The 23,140-nt window shown below is 37.6% G+C and overlaps 2 protein-coding genes across 2 annotated transcripts; both read left to right on the top strand.

The window, feature by feature from the left end:
- The first annotated feature begins 861 nt into the window (after window positions 1-861).
- stip1 (stress-induced phosphoprotein 1) lies at window positions 862-9,243 on the top strand. Its single transcript, XM_043238542.1, has 14 exons — window positions 862-946; window positions 3,337-3,546; window positions 4,640-4,781; window positions 5,109-5,250; window positions 5,753-5,918; window positions 6,358-6,484; window positions 6,819-6,921; window positions 7,014-7,134; window positions 7,257-7,353; window positions 7,448-7,572; window positions 8,082-8,118; window positions 8,202-8,305; window positions 8,411-8,583; window positions 8,883-9,243. Exons 1-14 carry the CDS (start codon window positions 938-940, stop codon window positions 8,953-8,955), a joined length of 1,629 nt encoding a protein of 542 aa, XP_043094477.1. The 5' UTR covers window positions 862-937; the 3' UTR covers window positions 8,956-9,243.
- A 1,288-nt stretch (window positions 9,244-10,531) lies between these two features.
- im:7154036 (fermitin family homolog 3) lies at window positions 10,532-22,204 on the top strand. The gene is made up of 15 exons (XM_043238541.1): window positions 10,532-10,956; window positions 12,101-12,230; window positions 14,181-14,414; window positions 14,626-14,742; window positions 14,893-15,061; window positions 15,265-15,367; window positions 15,514-15,621; window positions 15,743-15,871; window positions 16,675-16,721; window positions 17,584-17,708; window positions 17,786-17,892; window positions 18,600-18,815; window positions 19,406-19,530; window positions 21,511-21,652; window positions 21,750-22,204. The coding sequence occupies exons 2-15, from the start codon at window positions 12,107-12,109 to the stop codon at window positions 21,927-21,929; spliced, it is 1,926 nt and encodes a 641-aa protein (XP_043094476.1). The 5' UTR covers window positions 10,532-10,956; window positions 12,101-12,106; the 3' UTR covers window positions 21,930-22,204.
- The last annotated feature ends 936 nt before the right edge of the window (window positions 22,205-23,140 follow it).

Raw genomic sequence — 23,140 nt, 5'->3', positions numbered from 1 at the left:
GATCGGCTTACACGACACCATGTTCCAGTTCCTGCCAATATCCAGCAACTTTGAAGCCATTGAAGAGGAGTAGGCCAACATTCCACAGGCTAGAATCAACAACCTGATCAACTCTAAGTGAAGGAGATCAGGCAGATGCTAGTCACACCAAATACTGAGTGCTACATTGCATGCAAGTTTTGTCTGACGCTCCCATAGCAGGTCAACAGAAAAAAATATGTTGTGTCAGTGCTATATAGACAAGATTTTAAGGTTCGTGAATTAGAATTATGTCCATTAAAATCTGACTGAGAATACAACAAAAAATATCCACTGGAATAAAGCATGTAACAAGCCCCAGGTTTGATTTATATAAATTTCATAAATCAAAAACTTTACATCAATTAGAAAAGTTTAATGTTTGTTCTGAAAAATATGTTTCATATGGACATGGCATTGCACAGAATTCCAGAACACTTCTGGAACATTCAGCATTACTTTTCTCATCAACCGTAGAGCTCGTTTATATATTACTCAACATTTCGTCCAATCAGAGACCGCAGCGCTATTAATATGGTGGGAAAGGTAACAATTTGAAGTTCTTCTTCTCACATGTCCGTTTTACTGGGGTTGCCATGCATTAAGCATCGATTCGTAACTCTGTACCAGAATTTTCTAGAGACCGATTTTGCTTCGTGATTACATTCCAACTTTTACGAACTGTTAAAATGAATGAATGCATAATAACTTTTAAAAAGTAAAGTGTGCGGCTACAGTAGTTTTTAGATTGTTATTTCATTTCAGTGATGCATCCTGACCTAACACGATTAGGCTTATACAACTTTATGGGGTTTAAACTAAAATACCTGGCAACCTTTCTCCGGTCTACAGTCATAATAGGCAGAGAGGCGGGGCGACGCTAGTGTCTTGGTAGATTCTGGAACCTCATGCCCACGCTATGGAGAAAGTAAGTAACTCTTGAATAGAATATTTCTCGTCACATATTATGAAGAACAAGCGGCTTTTTAAATTACTGCGCTAAATAAACCGGGTTAAAAGTGTTATATGTTTGCCCGCTTTAAAGACATACTCATTGTACGCTCATTATAAACCGCATCAGTGATAGTAAGGGCTAGTAAGCTAACAACGCGCTAGCAGCTGAATTTGACACGCTGTGCTGTAACCTGCGATCTCTGCGAACAGCTGTACTGCAAGGGTTATCTTAAAGAGGATCATCGTGTTTTAGTACGGGTTTTGATCCGTGTGAATAACGCACGTTTATTCATCCGGTCGGTCTCCTCCAGCAGTTAGCAAGTTAGCATAAGCTCACGTCAGATCTAGAGACTTCTGTGTGTGTGAAGGGCGCAACGTCATTTCATTCAGCTACTTTTGAGATTGGGATTTGCAGTCTTTTATTATATAATTGTATGATACGCCGTACTCCCGAAGGAATATATGTATCGGATGGGTAATTCTTTACAATCAGGCTCATAACGGGGAACTTTTAATAGTATATATTCTGTCATAGCACTAATTAAAAGCGATGTTTTTTTTTTTTTTTTAGTCCGCTCCATCCTGTCTTTTTTAATTCCATTCCATGGCATGTGTGGATATGGTTGAATTACTTAATGATGTTGATTGTCTGAGGAAGAAGTGACGTTTATTTCGCTTCCCACAATTCACTACTTCAAGTAACTTCTATTAAACACCACGTGATGCCAACATAAGTGCGCGTGGGTCAAATACAAAAAGAACAAATACACGCTTAATACAGCAGTCTAATTGGCCATCCTTCAATAACGCATGCATAACAAGGCAATAAACGTGTAACGTTGTCGGTGCTAAAAATAAAATGGTAAACTTATTTATACAGTGATGCTGAAGGGGCTAACATTATGAAATGCCCATAATGCACAGAAAATGGCAGCGCAAATGAGTTACGATAGGTACTTATTTTTTTTGGTTGGTAGTAGCATCTGTGAAACTAAAATGGTTTACTTTCAGTATTTAAAGCTGCAGACTGTATCTTTTTTTTCTTTTCTTTTTTGTTAAAAATGATCCAAAATCAATATTTGGGCAAGTACTTAACCTTCAATACCAACGCCTTCCTTTAGACCGATTCACAACATTTATCTTGCAGTAATGTTTTCTAATTTGAGTGGTACAGGTATGTTTTCATGGGAAAGTCGAGCGTGACGCAGTCATTACGTCCCGTCTGTAAACGTAAAGAAGCAGTAAAGACTATGGCTTCATTCGGCTGAGGATTCTGCAGCAGGTGCATCGGTTCATTATAACCTACTCTCACAGCAGCTGGAATAATTAAGTTTAAAAAAAAACAAAACAATTTGATAGCAAATTGTAATCCAAAAAGGATTTTATAAAAGCGTAGGCAATCTGAAAGGGCAGGGTAAATATCTTTGTCTGTCCCTGAAATCCCTGAATACGTATCCACGGTATAGCAAAAAACATATCATGCACAACATAATACACGTTAATACCGCTTTAGCGCCCAGCCCTAGTGTGAATTGTATCGCCCAAAATTTAATTGTATTCCATTTTATAGTTGAATTTTAAACAGCCAGTTTGAAGGGAGCATAGTTTGCTTTTTGGGTTAAAAAAAAATTTCTTTTTCATATGAAATTCGAATGATGTGACAATTAGAGATTAGCCTGTACAGAAATTTTAACCTAGGCATGGGATAGAATTCTGAAAGGAAGTGCAATACCAAGTTTTTAGACATAGCTGGCGACAAAGGCGTTAAACTTGAGGACTGCGGCTTTAAAGAGTCAGCTCTCTGGAAGGTTTTCAATGATTTTACTCTTTGGGAAACTGTAAATTTAGATCTAAAAAAAGCGTGGAATAGTTTGTAACCTAGAGCTTATTTGCTCCAAGGATGATGATGATGATGATGATGATGATGATGATGATTATAATGACAATATAGCGTTTCCAAAAAGATTCCAAATTTGAAGGAATTGCAGAGTCCACACTGTAACAATATGAGCACCTATTAATAATTTAGATGGAATGAAATTACATGACAATTATTGAGAAACAGACCAGCCAATGAAAATCAATCCTCCTTTTAAAGAGAGAGAGAGAGAGAGAGTTACTAAAGCCACAGAGGGCAGTGTGCTCATAATAAACATAAAATAATCATGTTGATGTGGACTCTAGTGGGATTTATTGTTAGTGATCATCATTTAGTGGAACTTTATGCAGAAAGCTGTAAGTTACACTGACCTGCTACATCCAGCCCTAGTCTCCTCCAAGAGCTGTTCTCATCCTCACCCTAAATTAAAACAGGAAAAACTGTTGAATGTAACGGTTACTTTTTAAATCTGTCTTTACTCTTAGGCATCGCAACTGAAAGACCAAGGAAACAAGGCGCTGAGCGCAGGAAATGTTGACGAGGCAGTTAGGTGCTACACTGAGGCCCTGACATTAGACCCTTCCAATCACGTCCTCTTCAGCAACCGCTCTGCCGCCTATGCCAAGAAGGGCGACTATGACAATGCCCTGAAAGATGCCTGCCAAACCATAAAGATTAAGCCAGATTGGGGCAAGGTGAGTTGTTCTTGCTTTTAGTGTCACTTGTGGGGGATGCCGATGTTTTAACACACTTTGGGACACAAGCAGGCCACCAAATGGGAATAAAATATTCCATATTTTGAGTGACAAAATATTTAAAAAATAAACAGTGGATAACTCAAAGTGAGGGTTTACAGATCACCATGCAAGCGGGAGAAGTCTCATTGCGTTCGGTCATCATGACAACATCCAGGATCTATGTATCGAAGGGTATGATTCCATTAATGTGGTCTGCTTTTTTTGGAACCGTCCCGTTACATGAAAGGACTGATTTGGACTTTTAGTTGAGCCAAAAATGAAACCTTTAGCTTGTTTGACTCCTAGATGACTTTATTTCAGACGAATCCAATCGGAGCTCTATTAAAAATTGTCCCTGTCCCTCCAAGCCTTTTAATGGAGATAAGCAGATGTTTGACGGTTCAGACGAAGTGAAATAAAGTGCATCTCTATAATAAAATGTCCCTTGCACAACTTTGGGGTAAATAAAGGCGTCCTGTGGCGAATCCATTCGATTTTGTAAGATAAAGAACCATATAAAAAAAATGTGGATGACGTAAGGCACATGTGTCCAAGAAATGCCGGAGCAACGGAAAAAAATGTTTTCTCTACTTTACCAAAGTAAAGTGTCCTTTTGGCTTCCATTTACAAATCCTTGTTTAGTGCTTCCAATTCTTAACACTTTTTGTTCTGTCTCCATCATCCAATGCCAACGTCCTACATCATCCACCGGAAGTGAGAGAAAAGTGTTTGTTGGAAATATGGATCTTTATCTTACAAAAATGTATGGATTTGCTACACCTTTTCACCCCATGGATCCTTGCGAGGGATGTTTTATTACGGTTGTGGACACTTTCAAGTTTCAAGTGAAAGAAGAAAGTCATGTATACCTGGGAAGCTTCAAGGGCGAGTAGAACACAGGCTAATTTTACGTTTTGGGTAAACAAACCGTTTAAGTTCAGAAGGAAAAGCATAGCATGTGGAACAAACTAAAACCTAATAAAAATCACACTTAGGTTTGCGACGGTGAGGACATTTTATGATCGGTTTATTGATTGATTACTTTTTAAAGGGCTACTCAAGAAAAGCAGCTGCTTTGGAGTTTCTTGGGCGACTAGAAGATGCCAAAGCAACCTATCAGGAGGGGATACGCCAAGAGCCGTCCAATCAGCAACTCAAGGAGGGACTTCAGAGCATTGAAGCTCGCTTAGCTGGTAAGAAACTTCTCCTTTATAGCCATGATTTTAGAAGAATTTTCACGAAGCAGAATATCAGTTCACATCAAGTGCAGTGTACTATTGTATACCGCTTGGTACGTCTTGTTCAAGGCACAGTATTCACTCTTGTCATGAAGCCTTAGAGCACATATACGTTTTCAATTAGTGTACTTTAAGCTTCTTTGGATGAAAAATACCTAGTAGGCTTCCTTGGTTGCTTGTACCTTTTAATTAAAATGAAGATTATTAAAAGTATCAGTGGAGGAACGTGGTGAGAAACCGAAAGGTTTAGTGTGATAACAGATGATTTCATGTTCTTTTCAGAGCGAAAGATGATGAACCCATTTTCCATTCCCAACTTGTATGAAAAGCTGGAGGGTGACCCTCGAACCAGAGCGCTCTTGTCTGACCCCAGCTACAGGGAGCTGCTGGAGCAGCTCAGGAACAAGCCCTCAGAGCTTGGCACGTAAGTATTCTGTATGCCTTCTGCCTCTCACATTCCATTTGTGTTCTACTTTGCATGATGTACAGACAGCTGGTCATAATCAAATCATAATCCACAATACCAAGCAAAGGTCTCTTGTACAGTGGTTAGCTGAGATTTTGCATTTTTATTTTTGCATTTTCATCAAATTTTTGGTACTTGTCAATGCAGAGTACCAATACCTATATTTTTATGAAAGGGTTCCTATAGTGTTCCCATTCCTTACAGTGACTTCCAGTTACATATTAAGGACTTTTACTCCTTTTATAAATCATTCAATGGCCTAGGACGTAAATAAATTGCAGATATGCTCACTGAATATAAAAATAATAGACCAATCAGATCATTTCGGTTTAGTCGGTTACAAATACCAAGGGTTCACCCAAAACTCCAGCTTCCAGAAGAGATCAGATAAAACATTAGTCACAATCCAGACTGAAATGTGATATATAAACTTGCCTTGCCTTGATATGGTTTAATGCAGAAAACTGCAAGACCCTCGTGTAATGACCACTCTCTCGGTGCTGCTGGGGCTGGATCTAGCTGGCATGGATGAAGAAGAGGAACCGACTCCACCCCAACCCCCTAAACCCAAAGAGACGGCTCCGCCTCCTCCCAAAGAGGAAGACCTGCCAGAGAACAAGAGAATGGTGCTCTGTTTGGTCTAGCTCTTTTCCGCACGTGCCATATTTTCCATACAAGCCACACTGTGTCAGAAATATATAATAAGAAAATAAAACATCCGCATTCATCACTTTTACAGATAATATCGTGCCACTTATTATAACCAACACTAGTTTATAATATAACTCTTAGCCTAACATTTTGGTTGCTTTAGTAGTATTTATAATGTAAATAAAGCTTTGAATTTCTTTCATGTCCCGGTATCCATAAAAAAGCGCATCCATTTATATGCTTAGAATAACGCACTGGAGATACAGTGGCCATGTGCTCCTCACATACAACAGACCATTTAAATTGAGCTGGTTGACTTAGTTTAGTTGACTGACTGGGTTTTAGTTTAGTTAAATATGCTGCAATGTCAATTTAGCAATGGTGGCTGTCCTAAATGCGACTTGTTTCTTCCAGGCTTTGAAGGAGAAGGAACTGGGAAATGCAGCATATAAGAAGAAAGACTTTGCTACTGCACTGAAGCACTATGAAGAAGCCCTAAAGCACGATCCCACCAACATGACCTATCTGTCAAACCAAGCAGGTAAGAACGAAGATGGGACTAAAATCACTTAGAAGCTCTGGTAATAAATACTATCCCACCTCTCCAAAACGAATCCCTAATCCTGTCCGAATAGGGCTGCAATTATGCTCTGTCTCTTACTTTTTTTTTTTTCTTTACAAGAACTGCGGCCAGTTGCACATTCAAATAGCACATGCTGTAGCCTGTATTATTTTGTATAACTTCATATTTAGCCCAGCTGCTGTGACGTCTGTTTAAAGCAAAATATATTCATCTATATTTAATATTTAAGTTTTTTTTGATAACTTTTCAATTATTATTTTAATTAAACGTGTATATATGCTTTCTCGCTCAGCTGTGCATTTTGAAAAGGGGGACTTTGATAAATGCAGAGAGCTTTGTGAGAAAGCCATTGAGGTGGGAAGAGAGAACCGGGAAGATTACAGACAGATTGCCAAGTAAGTTTTCTGTACCGGAACGACATTGAAAAAGTGAGCGTTATTGTTTTTACGCTACCTCTACACAGATTTATTTCTCTGTTTGGTTGCAGGGCATACGCCAGGATCGGTAACTCTTATTTTAAGCAGGAGAAGTACAAAGAGGCAGTCCAGTCTTTTAATAAGAGTCTGACAGAGCATCGCACACCTGAGGTCCTCAAGAAATGCCAGCAGGTCACTCAAATTTTTGGTGAAAGATTCACATAATTAGTATGAAATGGGACTTAAAGTGAGAGGTGAAATCTGTATTTAGAAACTTTAGTTGATGGTACCTTTTCCTTCCTGCTCTTTTACAGGCAGAAAAGATTTTAAAGGAACAGGAGAAGCAGGCCTACATTAATCCAGATTTGGCCCTGGAAGAAAAAAACAAAGGAAATGATGCCTTCCAGAAGGGTGTGAACCAAGTCAACACTGCTGTAATGTTCCCAAGATTTTTTATTTTTAAGTCTGCGTTTTAATTTAGTTCTGTTTCTGTGTGATTATGTAGGCGACTATCCTTTGGCCATGAAACATTACTCGGAGGCCATCAAGAGAAACCCTTACGATGCAAAACTCTTCAGCAACAGAGCTGCCTGTTACACCAAACTACTGGAGTTCCAGCTGGCCCTCAAGGTACGATCAGAGTTTGTCAGCCAACTGATTTGAAGGATTTCTCTAGTTGGGATGATTAGACTTCTCAGAGTCGTAGCAAATGTAAGGACGGCGTTAAAGGAATAGTTCACCCGAAAATGAAGATTCTGTCATATCACCCACGAGTGGTTCCAAATCTGTGATAATTTACTTTGTTCAAAGATATTTTGAAGAAAGTCTTTAACCAGGCTGTTTTGGGTCACCGTTGACTTCCATATTAAGAAAATAAATACAATGGAAGTCAATGGTGACCCAAAACAGCCTGGTTAAAGACTTTCTTCAAAACCTGTATGAATTTCTTTGTTCTGCTGGACACAAAGGAAGATACTTTGAACTGCTCTAGAGTGAGTAAATGGTGACAGAATCTTCATTTTGGGTGAACTATTCCTTTATACAGTAACTAGGAAAAATGAGTCTGTATTAATGTCACTAATTGACTAGTTTACCCATGCTGTTCTGTCACTGTTAACCATCACCTATTTGTTTATCAGGACTGTGAGGAGTGCATTAAACTGGATCCAAACTTCAGTAAGTAAAAATTAAAAACTTAATTTAATTTAAGTTTTTGTTTATTTGTTTGCAAACACCTTATACTGTCCATTTATTTTTAGTTAAGGGTTACACACGCAAGGGAGCTGCACTGGAGGCGATGAAGGACTTCTCTAAAGCAATGGATGTGTACCAGAAAGCTCTTGAGCTTGACTCCAATTCAAAGGTATACGTGACCTGCTTCGTTATCTCTGAGTTTGAGGAGGATCCTGCTGGTGGTGGTGACCCGACATGTTAACAATTAGGTTTCTCTATTCCTCTGACACTAAAGGAGGCCACAGAGGGTCTGCAGCGCTGTATGGTGAGCCAAGCAATGCGTAACGACAGCCCAGAGGATGTGAAACGGAGGGCCATGGCCGACCCAGAGGTGCAGCAGATCATGAGTGATCCTGCCATGCGCATGATCTTAGAGCAGATGCAGAAAGACCCACAGGCCCTCAGCGAGTAAGAAACCAATAGAGTCATATTTTCAGTCTGGCTTCCCCAGTGCACTGGATGTTTCCTTTTATCTAGTACTAGATTTGACCTTAGTTCTCATTGTAATGTGTTTTGAGCTTTTACTTTTGTGATTTGTGTGCGTGTCTAATAAATATAAATGTAATAAATCATAATGGTACAAGAATAGGCTTTTAATCTTTATGAAAAATATTTATAAATGTTATTGTATTTGTGACATTCATACAATGTAAAATAAAATTTTCCTGTGTCTCGTTTCTTTCTCTTTTTCTCTTTCTCTATTCTAGTCATCTAAAGAACCCCGTCATCGCTCAGAAAATTCAGAAACTGATAGATGTTGGGCTAATAGCAATTCGGTGATCAAAGGAACCAGAAGAAACCCCAGGACATTATTCATCTACAGAACAGCTACAGGAAGTCTACAAAGGATGGCGGCGTTCCAAACAACATATTAAACGGTCACCTTAACCCTTCTCCTCCAACTCATTCCAATTTTTTTTTTTAAGCCTTAATTGGATTAAAAAAGTGGCCAATTGGTATTGCCTCAGCACTACATTCACTATCATCAGTTGTCATGGTTTTCAGACGTTTTATTGTTTCTACATTAATGTATTAAAGAGTGGGGTTTGGACCTTCACATTAAACACAGTTTTATGTTAGTTTTTTTTCTTTTTGTATTTATTTTTACAGCTCAGTATTTGGCAGATTCTTGCAGATTCGTTCTGAATCTGTTCTCTTACGGTTTTTGTATGGTTTTGGGGTTCGTTTCTTCCATGCTTTGGAGGAGAGGGGGAGGGAAGCATTGTGACATCAGCTCGCCGTCAGTGTTTAATTTTCACATCGTAGGCCTGTTAGAAATCTGTCTGTCTCTGAATGTGAATGCATCGCTATTATTGTACTATATAATGCACTTCTATCCACGTGGGAGAGCTTGGTAGTTCAGAGGGCCTCCCACCTGTTTGGCTTTGGTTCATAGTTTGCGATCGATTTAACCGACTGTGATTTCAGCTTCACCACAATGAAATGCAAAAACAGTTTAATAAAGTTCTGGATCCATGAAGTTGTGTGACATGCGTTCGTTGTGTTCGGAATGGTCCATTGCGACGTTGCTTACTATTTCTATACTGCTATTTAATAGTATTTTTGTATTTAGGTTTCGCTTAATATTTGAACGTGATGTAGGAAGTGCTAGAATGACCTGCGAAACAACACACCGTCTGGAATACTCCCACAACACAACGCGTTTAGCTCCATCGTCAATTTTCAGCGTAAATCAACTGAATAATAAGCGAAAACGTGCTACGGTCTGCTGTTCATATATAGTATACACATTATGTGCTTTCACTTTGCTCCTGATGTAATCGCATTAAAGGGTTACTCCACCTAAGAATGAAAATTGTCAATCGTTTTGTATCCGTTGTTAATTGTTAAAATTAGTTTTTGAGACCGTTTGTAAGATATTTTGGCTGAAAACCGTGAGGTTTCTCTTATTGGCTGCCAAAGACACTTTCTTTGGTCCAGAAAAATAAGCAAGCCATCAGTGCTTCAAGCTGAATTTTATAAAGCAACAAGAATACTTTTTTCATGCAAAGAAAATCTATAATTTTTATTTATATAGCGCTTTTAACAACACGGGTTGCATCAAAGCACAAATAAAATAAAATAATGACTTTATTTAACATTTAGTCCCTTTAATTTAACAAAAAAAGATATATATTTATATATAGACTATAAGTGTATGGGAAACCTCTGGCAATTACTGGTTATAAAAATAACCTAAATTATTTGTCCATCCGCTCTGATATAATGTCTTATATCTGTACACAGCCACCTCAAAACACATTCATCTTCATCTCAGAACCAAAGCACAGGAAAAACAATATTTTTTGCAAACTCAGTTCTGTGAAATCTCTCCAGCAGGGAGCACTATATAGTTGCCTGTATAATAGTAAACCTATGAGTGCAGCAATTAAATGTATTAAAGTGTACTGTGGAAGCATAGATGTTTTCTGTTAAAATAAATAGATGCATGCTTACATGCGTAAAGAAAGAAAAACAAATTGAACAAGCAATGTCGTTTATATGGCTTTGTTTCATTTTAAAAGTGCATCTCTTATCACAGGAAGAGGAAGAGAAACCTATTTATGGGTAGCTGAACCCTTAAGAAATCAGTCTGAAAAAGAGAAGAGCCATTCACTCGCATAGACGAGGTGAAACCTCGGCAGAGAAAGACAGAAAAAGAGAGGGAGGAAGTGACAGCACATGTCTCACAAGTTTTTGAGAGAGGCAGATAGAAAGTGCTAGAGACCAAGGGCGTAGTCTGTACATCGCTTAACATTTTTGGAACCACAACCATACGAGGTAAGAACCTGAAAAAAAAAAGAAACAGCAGAAAAGCAGGGTGGAATATTTAGTCTGACGGCAGTCGTAAGGTTGAGAAGCGTGGCCCTTCAGGCCTACACGGTCTACTGTAGGGTCTTTGTTTTGTCATACCGATTTCTATTTATACTCATTTATGTATTTTTTGATTCATTATTTAATCAATTCATGTGTAAAATATTCCTGGTGCGCTCTGCTACATGTGAATTACCAAAGGTTCGATTTTTGTTTTTTGTGACCACTTTAGTAAAGGGTCCAATTCTCACTATTAACTAGTTGCTTATTAGCATGCATATAACTAGCATATTGGCTGTTTATTAGTACTTATAAAACACAACTACATTAGTAAACAGGAGTTAGGATAAATAAGGATAAAAATAATTAAAAAAACACTTAAAAGACCACTGATCACATTACATTACACAGCAAGTTTGTCTTTTTCTCTGATTATTTTTGATTATTATGCAATTTTATGTAAATGTAAAGCTGTCGTTTTATTCAATGTAATGTACATATTATTTTACACAGATAATAAATCAATCAAGCACATTTTAGAGAACAAAAGTGCTGGGAAAGTGCTTTAAAAAGACCTTATGCAAAGTAATTTTATACAAGGGCAAATTTAAATGATATTTAAATTAAATTGTCTCTGACTGTCTCTCTCTGTGTGTGTGTATACAAATATTGTGATACATTACTAAGTATACATTGCTGTAATTTTCATCCCTATTCTTGCATTTTTCAACTGGTTGAGGGTGATATGGGATTTAGAAAGTAATTAGTAATCTAACATATGTACTATTTGTATTTTGTTCTGTAGTTAGAGCAGGTTAAACAGATTAAATTCAAAACTATAAAAAAGGGAAATAGCTTATATTGTGGAAGTATTCAGCTGGTGAAGGTTATGCGAGATTTAGAAAGTACAGTAATTCGTAATAATAATTTCAGTTACTTTTTAAGTCATGTTATTTCCATGTTATTTGTCCACCACATATCTGTGAATGTGCTGATTAGAGCTATTTAGAAAGCAGCAGGTTAGCAGGTTAAATAGATGACATGCAAAACTATAAAAAAGGGAAATAACTGAGATTGTGGAAGCATGACATCTCATGGCATCTCTATTCAGACTAGAATGGCAGTGTGGGATCTGTCCGTCTCCATAGAGGAACTGGGACCAGAGGCCCCACCTCTTAAAATCAGTGTCACCTCGGACCTACATATCGGTGGAGTCATCCTCAAAGTTGTGGAAAAGTCAGGTGAGTTGATGTCTGATGTTTCTGCAGTGGCTTTAAGGGCATGAGGGATGTTTCTTAGGTCTTCCAAAGCAGTTCTCAGATTAATTTTGCAACATGTTTGTTATTTTATACATTATTTAGTTTTTCTATTCAGACTTATAGTATTTGATTGTTAGAGTGTGATTTTGTTTAAAAAAAATTAAATGCCAGTCAATGTGTTGGTTACATTTTATTTTGCTAGTCCACTTTAGACTTTCTACTAAGTATCTATGTAACTCTGTATCAACTGCTCCAGCTAATTCCCATTCATTTGCAACTACATGTCTTCAAACTCTCATAGTAGATTGTTAAAATAGGTTTAGAGTGGGTAGAATAAGTCGACATATATTTGCAAAGTTTCTGATACTCAGCCATGTCGTGGACCCATCAGAGTAAATTATCATTATTAAAGCATCCATCATCTACTCACCCATCATGTTGTTCCAAACCTGTATACATTTTTGTCTTCTGTGGAATACCAATCAATCAATCTCAATAAAATATCTATATCTATATCTATATACACTCACCGGCCACCTTACTAGTACTGGGTTGGATTCCCTTTTGCCTTCAGATCTGCCTTAATCCTTCGTGGCATAGATTCAAGAAGGTACTGGAAACATTCCTCAGAAATTTCGGTCCATATTGACATGATAGCATCACGCAGTGGCTGCAGATTAGTTGGCTGCACATCCATAATGAGAATCTCCTTTCACCACATCCCAAAGATGCTCTGTTATATTGAGATCTGGTGACTGTGGAGGCCATCTGAGTACAGTGAACTCATTGTCATGTTCAAGAAACCAGTCTGAGAGATTCATGCTTTATGACATGGTGCGTTATCCTGCTGGAAGTAGCCATCATAAGATGGGTACACTGTGGTTATAAAGGGATATGGTCAGCAACAATACTTAGGAAGGCTGTGGCATTGACACAATGCTCAATTGGTACTATTGGGCCCAAAGTGTGCCAAGAAAATATCCCCCACACCATTAAACCACCCCCACCAGCCTGAACCTTTGATACAAGGCAGGAAGGATCCATGCTTTCATGTTGTTGACGCCAAATTCTGACCCTACCATCTGAATGTAGCAGCAGAAATCGAGACTCATCAGACCAGGCAACATTTTTCCAATCTTCAGTTTTGGTGAGCCTGTGTGGTCTTCTGCTGCTGTAACCCATCCACCTCAAGGTTTGAGGTGTTGTGCTTTCGGAGATGCTCTTCTGCATACCTCGGTTGTAACGAGTTGTTATTTAAGTTACTGTTGCCTTTCTATCAGTTCGAACCAGTCTGGCCATTCTCCTCCGACCTTTGGCATCAACAAGTCATTTGCGGCCACAGAACTGCTGCTCACTGGATATTTTCTCTTTTTCGGACCATCCTCTTTAAACCCTAGATGAAAATTCCAGTAGATCAGCAGTTTCTGAAATACTCAACAACCATGCCACGTTCCAAGTCACTTAAATCACCTTTCTTCCCCATGCTGATGCTCAGTTTGAACTGCAGCAGATCATCTTGACCATGTCTACATGCCTAAATGCATTGAGGTGCTGCCCTGTGATTGAATGATTTTTGCCCAGGTGTACCTAATAAAGTGGCCGGTGAGTGTATATATATATATATATATATATATATATATATATATATATATATATATATATGTGTGTATATATATATATATATATATATATATATATATGTGTGTATATATATATATATATATATATATATATATATATATATATATATATATATATTTTTTTTTTTTTCCCTATGCCCCACCCCACTCCTATAATTTCCCATATATTCAAACATAACGTATGGTGCCACCTTTAACATCACAAAATTCAATTCTCTACTTTTTGAAGTCATTCTTACATTTTTATTTGTGTTGCATGGAACAAGGTAAGAGAGACTGGCATTTTTTTCAGAAATAAAACAGGATTGGTCCGATCATGCTCTGTGGTGGGAACAGAAGCAGCAATGGCTACTAAAACCGTCCTGGACATTGGATAAATGTGGAATTCATGCGGATGCCCGACTCTGCCTCACACCCCAGCACAAGCCCCTGCGGTTGGTAATGCCCAGCGGCATCGTCCTCCGAGTGAGAGCCTGCTTCTCCAGCCCCATGTTCCGCACCATCATGGGCATATGCAAACTCCTGAGTGAGTGATGAATTCAAATCATATATAGCTCTTCTAGCTTTTAAACTTTCGGATAACCTATACAGAAACAGTCTGTTGCTGAAAATATGCATTCATGTATATCATTTCTTTATGACTATTAAGTTCACGACGGATCAGCGTCTGCAAAATTAAAGCTCTAGCTAAACGTTTTCCAAACCACACATGACTACTTTTGTTTTCTCTTCTTAAGACATTCGGCGCCCAGAGGAACTATCCCTACTATGGCCAGTAGAAGAGAAGAAGAAAAAGAAAGATAAAGATGCTGGTGAAGAGGTGTATGATATCACATGCGCACCACTTCCATCAAGTGAGTAAAACATATGAAGAATAAAACGAATTACAAACCAATACACATAAATATAAGACCTGATTAAAAGTATTTTTGCACGCTAATATTTATTTATATATTTCACAAAGGCATGTAAAGCCACTCTGGTGTTCATTTATGCAATTGCAGGCACAATTCCGAAGCTTGCCAATGGCATGCCTGCTTTCTTTGCTGAAACTCCTGAAACTGAGGCTGTGTACAAAATGCTAGCGGTCAGTCAGCCTGCTCCAGCACCAGAGACCATTGCTAAGCTGTATCGGACAACTAACATAACGGAGAAAGCACATATTAACAGCAGGTAGGGTATTGCACTAGGCAACATCCGGTTTTCAATATTGCATATCGTGTATTGCATTGCATACAATACAAAATTGAATTTTAGTCACTTTTTTGTTGCATTTTTTTGCACTACATGCCCCAAATACGATGCATTGGGAGTATGATTAAAAAAATGTTTGAGAATACGCTGTAATGATAATATGCTATGAAATCTCTCCTCAGGTGGTTGGATTCGTCCCGTTCTCTTCTACAACAGGGAATCAAAGAAAATGATAAGCTCTTACTGCGCTTCAAATACTATACTTTTCATGATATCACACCACAGGTAGCTACAGCATCTTTTGTATTCTGCATTTATGCATTTACTTGTATGTGTTTTTATTTATATTTTATTTAAATGTTGAATTCCTATTGGATCTTGTCCTTTCTTATTTCCCCCGTTAAAACCCCCAATGTGAATCTATTTTCCAGGCTGATGTGGTGCGCCTGACGCAGCTGTATGAACAGTCAAGGTGGGCCATTCTGCTGGAGGAAATCGAATGCACTGAGGAGGAGATGATGGTCTTCGCTGCCTTACAGGTATAGGTTATAGAGAACAAATATCTTCTCCCCACACGAATGAAAAATCATTCTAACATGGGGACTGCGATCGGAGCTATAGTAAAAAGTGTCTCTCTCTGTGTGTGTGTGATTACATCAGTACCACATTGGGAAAGTATCTCTGACGGAGCAGTTTGTGGCATCTTGTCCAGCTATGGAAGATCTGGATTCGGCTCTACAGTGTCTGGAGGTGAAAATGGAAGGAGAGAGCAGTGCAGACGACATGCTGGTCAGTTTCATGACAAGTTTAACAAAGTCACGAGTTTACTGTACTTACTCGCATGATCAAAACAGTAGGACAAGTCTACACCAAACGAAGTTTCTGACAAATATGACAATGTGCCCTGTTGTAGTGTGTTAAACTAAACAAACTGTATTAGTATTTCTTGGGTAATTATGTGGGAAATGTTTAAAAAAGTGATAGCTCTATGGGTTCCGTGGGTCCCCACAATCTAGAGCCTTATTTGCAGAGAAACCGTCAAAGTTGGCAAAGCTCAGGAATTGTTGTCGGCCTTGCACAGGCCAGGAAAACAGCCAACTACAGTTAAAGCCCTTATATTACTTCATGGTCAATTAGTCCCCTTTCCCTCAAGATGAAGAAGTTCAATACAACTGGTTGGACATGAAATACTGGTAAACTCTTGAGACTTTAAACACGGTGGAGGGGACAACCACTGATGCTGTCAAAGCTATTCTTCAATTTTTTTCCACAACAACATAGTAGGGTATTGCTATATATGAACAATCACAGCATATTGTATGCTTTATAAACAGTGAAATAAGCATGTATTTGACAATCCTTCTAGAATTGACTATCTAGCATGGTGAATATTTACAACAAAGCGCTTGATTAAACTCATAGTTGTGGCTTCATAAGTGGGAAATAGGAAATATTAGTGTCACAATATAAAACGCAACTTGTTTCATCATTTTGTGTATCAAATATGACACAGTAGCATTACAGAGCTTCATATACTAATGTAGGTGTTTCAAACGTGTTTTGCATATTTAACATCATAAGTGTCCACACAGGAAACAATGACGGCACCAGAACTACATGACTACTTGAAAATATTCAGGTGAGACACAAATTCCTGTTTTCTTGCTACATGCGATCAATCAATCACTTTAATTTATATAGCGCTTTTAACAACACAGACTGTATCAAAGCACTGAACAGTATAAAATAGAAGAGTACAATGAGAGCCATGTATAGTGACGAGATTAAACAATTTGTTATTAAATGCAGAGACGGTCTCTGTAATCAAATCGATGATAATCACTAGAAATTGGGCGTTCCAATGACATACATCAATGTTCACATTATTAAATATGGGACAAAGCTAAATAATGCTTAATAGTTACTAAAGTTAATTAGTAATGACAGCAACTGATAAATAGTATGTGCAAGTGCATCAAGGACAAAAGCTGCTTTAAACGCAAAGGACCATCACATCAAATGTATTTAATTTAATTAATAGCATTTAATTAATAAAACCTATTTATGACATTATTTTTGACAGTGACACAATTTTATGACATAATGCCTAAAACTTTTAACAGTGCTGTAGCTTTGCAGGTAGGTTTCTTGAAGCATCTTGGAGACGTTGCCATAGTTCTTCTGGATTTATTCTGTCTCAGTTGGTCCTGTTTTGTTCATGTCATGCCAGACAGACTGGATGAAGATGAGATCAGATCTCTTTGTGGAGCACTGGCTGTTGTGCAAACTAACTAATCACTGGATTACTCATTATTAACAATTAATTAATAGCGAATGGCAAAATGAATGTTTGCAAATGGAAACTAATATTTCCTACTGACAAACTACAGCAAAAAATACAAATAACGTACTTAAAACCATTTTTAGCTGGTGAACATTTTGACCACCACTTTAAACGTGACTTCTGTGACTAATATGCTTGTGGTTTCACCTTTTTTCAGACCGAAGAGGCTTACACTGAAAGGATATAAACAATACTGGTTTACATTTAAGGACACAATCATCTCTTACTATAAGAGTAAAGAGGAGAGCTCTAAAGAGCCGATTCAACAAATGAACCTTAAAGGTGAACACACACTCATGGATGTTAAAATGTATATATACCCACCATAGAGGTGCGCAACAGCTTTTTCATCCACACAGGTTGCGAGGTGTCCCCTGATGTGAGTGTTGCTGGGCAGAAGTTTTGTATCAGGTTGCTGATACCCGGGCCAGAGGGCATGAATGAGGTGTACTTGCGCTGTGAGCATGTAAGTCAATGAATATCTGTGTAGAACAGTATATATGTAGGACAGTTTCGACTAATTAATGAATAAAATGGCAATAACCCATCAAATAAAAACATTCAGTCATTATAAACTAAAAGGGGCATTTAAATAGTTGTATTTTCTCTGTATACTACGAACATTTTTCTGAAAAGTTTAAATATGAATAAATATGCATTCATTTTCATACATTTCAAGAAAACAAGTGGATACAGCCAGGTACTACATACATTATGGTGTGTGTGCATGTGTGTGTGTGCATGTTTGTTCACTACTCAGTGAGTGTGCACTTGGATGGGTTAAATGCAGATTAAATGAAGCAAGTCTGGGACACCATACTTGACCACACGTCACAATCCAATACTGTTAGATCTTTCCAATATGCCAGGAATATTGGATGTAGTCTCTTTATCAAAAGCATTTCTCGGTTGGAGATATGAGCATTTAATATAACACACCAAGGGAAAATATTCCAGCACTTTCTATTCTGCAAATTCTAAATGGCATAATAAATGCTATGAAAGCAAATATAAGAGACGTGATTGGCTGACGGCACCACACAAAATGTCCTTAGCATCCTTGTAGAACCAGGTCTGTCCAGTGACTAACGGACGTTCATCAAAACTGGACAACAGTACATTGTCTATGTTTCATAAAAATACAAAAAACTCTTTCTTTCTGTCTTATTTTAGGAGCAGCAGTACAGCCGATGGATGGCAGCATGTCGATTGGCTTCGAAGGGCAAGACTTTAGCTGACAGCTCGTTCTCTAATGAGGTGCAGAGTATCCAGTCGTTCCTGGCCATGCAGAAAACCACACCTAGTAATAACACAGCTCAGACGGATGAAAGCATCAATACACACAGCCTGGTCTCTCCACGCTACCAGAAGAAGTACAAACCAAAGCAGGTACAGCATACTTGACAATACTTGTTTGAACTGGTTAACTACTAGCAGTCATTGGAGTATAAGTAGACTGTCTCCTAACACTTTATTTGAACAATTTACCAACTATCAGTAACTTTGCAAGTACATCAATTATTTCAACTCACCCTAACCCTAACTTAACAGTCTACTGGTAACGCCTTAGAATAGGGAACGCATGTTCACAATTCAAATATTCAAATTTCCACTCCAAAACTGCTTAGCCAGTTAGTAAGGTAGATGTTTTGAGTATTGGTAGAGTTAAGTGATCTAGAATATGGTCATACAGAAAAAAGCATTAACATGTGCCTAATATAAACAGCCATTGAGTATATTAGTAATGTGCATGCAAAAAAGCTGCTACTTAATAGTAAGATTTGGACCTTAGTAGAATGTCTAAAGTGGACTTTCGAAATATTGGGGAACCATTATATAACATGCGATCTGCGCTCATTGTTCCTGTTGAACCTAGTTTTGGTCCCTCTTCTCCTCTTTCAATTTTTTATTGTGTGTGCATGTGTGAATGGATTTGAGATTTAGTTTATTTTGGTCTCTCTTTCCCTCTAATTGTTCAGCTGTCGCCGAGGATCCTGGAGGCCTATCAGAACGTTGCCCAGCTCTCACTAACCGATGCCATTCAGAAGTTCCTTCAGATCTGGCAGGCTCTGCCTGACTTTGGTGTCTCTTATATTGTAGTCAGGTGAGTTCAGTAAAATCGCTCTGTGGGCAGAGCCCTGTAGGGGGGTCATGCACCAATTCGTAAAGCTTTAGAGCTTATTAAAACTGTGGAAAGCTTTATCTATTGATTCTGAAGTTTATTTATCATATTATATTTATATTAATTTAAAACAAATCCCAACTGTCACGTTCGTGGTTTTGACGCAAGGAGCACAAGGCAAGTAACATAAACTTAAACAGATTTAATCTTCTCAATGGGCAAAATACATATAGGCAGGCAGGACAAAAACCACGTGTGGGTAACATCGACGATCGGACAACGTGAACTCAAAAAAATAAATAATCATTACTAAAAGCCAGATCGTTATCTGTAAAAATGTTTATATTAGATATCTAAACTGGAATATATCCTGAGGTTAAGATCCTAAGATCATATAAATATAATCCCCTAAAAATCAATGCATTCTAATGATATGCACAATATTTGTTGCTTCTGAAGTCCTGTTCAGAGACTGTGTTTCAAATCACACCCTACACCCTCATTCGCTATTCCCTACATGAGTTTACTAATATAGCCCACCTGACAGACAGAGAATGAAAAGTAGTGAGTGAATTTAGCCAAAGATGAACAACTGCTTTTAACAAAGAGAAGCACTGAAGAAAAGAGCAAGAAATCAAAGATACAACAGAGGATGATTAAACAACTCTACAAACAGCATCACCGGCTCCACACATTACAGTCTGACTTTATTTCTGTCACATATCTACAAAAAATCTTATAGAATTAATAGACATTCATATCACCATTGTGGTGGTCAGTGCTTGCTTCAGTTGGGCTCTTGACCCTTGTCTTTCTAACAATATATTTTTTTATGGCTATCAGAATTATTTTATTAACTTTGATTAAGCGGTTAATTCATAAATAAATTTAAGGTGCTATTTAACTCATTTTATACTGTGCTTATAAGGATAGCCAAAAAACCAAAACATTTTTACTGCTCGCCCTAGTTGGGTGGTGATTTTTTTTTCCTTCAAGCTCGGTTTCTCTACAAGAGAGCTTTATGTTTAATGGTTCTGCACAGACATAACTGTTCTATTTGAATACATTTTCAGAATTGTTACTTTAGTCGTCAGTGTCAAAGTATTTAACAACTTGTAGATATAAGTGCAGTCATTTTAGACACCTCCAAAACCATTGTAACAGATATTGAAAATAAATGATTAAATACACAATATCCATGAAGTTGATTACTTGGCACCGAGGATATAAGATTGAATGCATATATAAGTAAAAAAGGTGTGTAAAAAAGAAAATAATATTGTTAATGTCTATTGTCTCAGTTAAAGTGTTAAAGTTCACCTAATATAAAATATATTAGATCTACTTTATTACTTAAATGTCAATGTAATGTAAGCAATTTCTTATAAATATATGACTATTTTAGAGAAAATAGTAAATCATAGAGACATAAAAGTCACTGTATAATAGGAATGACCCATATAACATGCAGTGTTAAACTTAGTTTTGGTCTCTCTTTCCTTCTAAATTTTCAAATGTTTCAAAACTTCTTATTTTTATTGTATGTGCATGTGAATGGATGTATGTTTTGCTTATGAGTACTGAGAACAGAAAACAACTGAAAAAGAAGGCATATACACACTGTCAATAACAATGTGTATCCATGACATGAAACCAAGGCAACAAAGCAAACAGAAACAAATAATAAAAAAAAAGCCTCAACCTATTCCAGATGTGCTTATACACTCTCTGTGTACTTTTTATACATATATAAGCAACCGTGTATTGCATACATTTTTATTAAGTTATTTTGTGACAGCTGACAGCTGTGTGAACTTTTCAACATGAAGCACATTGTCCTGGCATTTCAAGTGCAATTTCTCTTTTGGAATTTTTCAGTGTGCACTAAAAAAAGTTTAACCAAAATAATATCACGTTATAAATGACATATTAAAAAAACCCCATTCTTTTCCTCCACACAAGGTTTAAGGGTTGCCGTAAGGATGAGGTGCTTGGCATTGCCAATAATCGTTTAATCCGCATTGACCTGAGCATCGGAGATGTTGTGAAAACCTGGAGATACAACACCATGAGGCAGTGGAATGTCAACTGGGACATCAAACAGGTAATTAACTTTATATATTTCTGTACCAATGCGATTTGTCCATTTTTCCAAGCTTTCCAAGTAATATAAAAATAAATTCCTGCCATATCTGGACCAGGTGGCCATTGAGTTTGATGGCAACGTGAACATCGCCTTCAGCTGTGTGACAGCGGATTGTAAGATTGTCCACGAGTACATCGGAGGCTACATCTTCATGTCCACTAGAGGTCGGGAGCAGAGCGACACGCTGAATGAAGAGCTCTTTCACAAACTGACAGGTGGCCATGAAGCTCTTTGAGGAGAACAAAAGGTCTGTGTACCTATGGACTGAAGATAACAACGTCTGACAAAAAAATGAATAAATAATATAAATGCAAATACAGATATGGCCATTCTCTCTCACTCAAAAAAAAAAAAACACTATTGTGTCTTAACACGCTTGTGAGACCTGAGGTGTTTCATTTCGTGACCTTTGTTTAAATTGGCTTTGAGCATTCTTATTGTAGGTTATTTTTGGTTTTACTGTAAGCACCATATCTTGTAGTTATTAAATCAAACTGTTACACCTTGTCAGCCATTTGCTTTAATACTTCTGCATCTTATTTTCATTGTTTATGCCTTTTATTGTTCTTAAATTCAGACTTGGGTTGCTGTATGAGTATATGTATGAGTGCATTGTGTTAAATTATAGCATTGCCAAGCGACGCTACAATGTTTGACTTGCAGCTCAAGTGTTAAAAAGGGTTGTGACATCATCTGGAGCAGGAAACCACATTGCAAGTTTCATAAGCGTTGCGTATAGCAGAGTACATAAAGAAGCATCCTGTGCACTCTCCTGTGAATTCTCTAAGAAAAGAAAAGCTGCTACAAAGTTATCAAGTTATCCATTTGACTCGAGAGCTCATCTACAGAGATTTCCATCCATATTATTTATGTGCAGACTTTCACTGATTGAAGCTGACTACCTCCTCATCAGGCAGGTCCACTTGCTTGAACTCGATCATCTCATAATTAGTACTGCCCTGGACATCAATCACTATAATCTCTGTATAATGCACTCCTTGCTTTTGATAGATGATCCTCAAAGCCTTTAACATCAGGGGTGACAGGTACTAGGAGTTTCATATATTAAGAAATGACATTTTTAAACTCAGCTGATATGCATGCACTGTTTCTGGGAGATCTTGCCTTTTTCACCAGGTAAGTTGAAGCTGCTTTTCTGTGTGCACACAGTACATTGTATAAAATTATTAGTTTAACTGTAAGTACATAGTAGTTAAGGCCACCTAATAAAAATTGGGGCCAAAATGTATTTATTTTTTATCGGGGCACTCATTTTCTTTGCCCAAATGTATTTCAATCCCACAGTTGTCCATTGTGAAAATCTGAGGTGATAGATTAACAGTGAATACTACTTGATCTTAAATTTCAAGAAAAGGAAATTCTAATAATAACGTTAATGTTAATAATGTTAAGTAATGGTCATTAATTAATTAAATAACCGCCCCA

The sequence above is a fragment of the Puntigrus tetrazona genome, chromosome 5 (assembly GCF_018831695.1).
Source record: "Puntigrus tetrazona isolate hp1 chromosome 5, ASM1883169v1, whole genome shotgun sequence".
NCBI lineage: Eukaryota > Metazoa > Chordata > Actinopteri > Cypriniformes > Cyprinidae > Puntigrus > Puntigrus tetrazona.
This window is presented reverse-complemented; position numbering and strand designations above follow the sequence as displayed.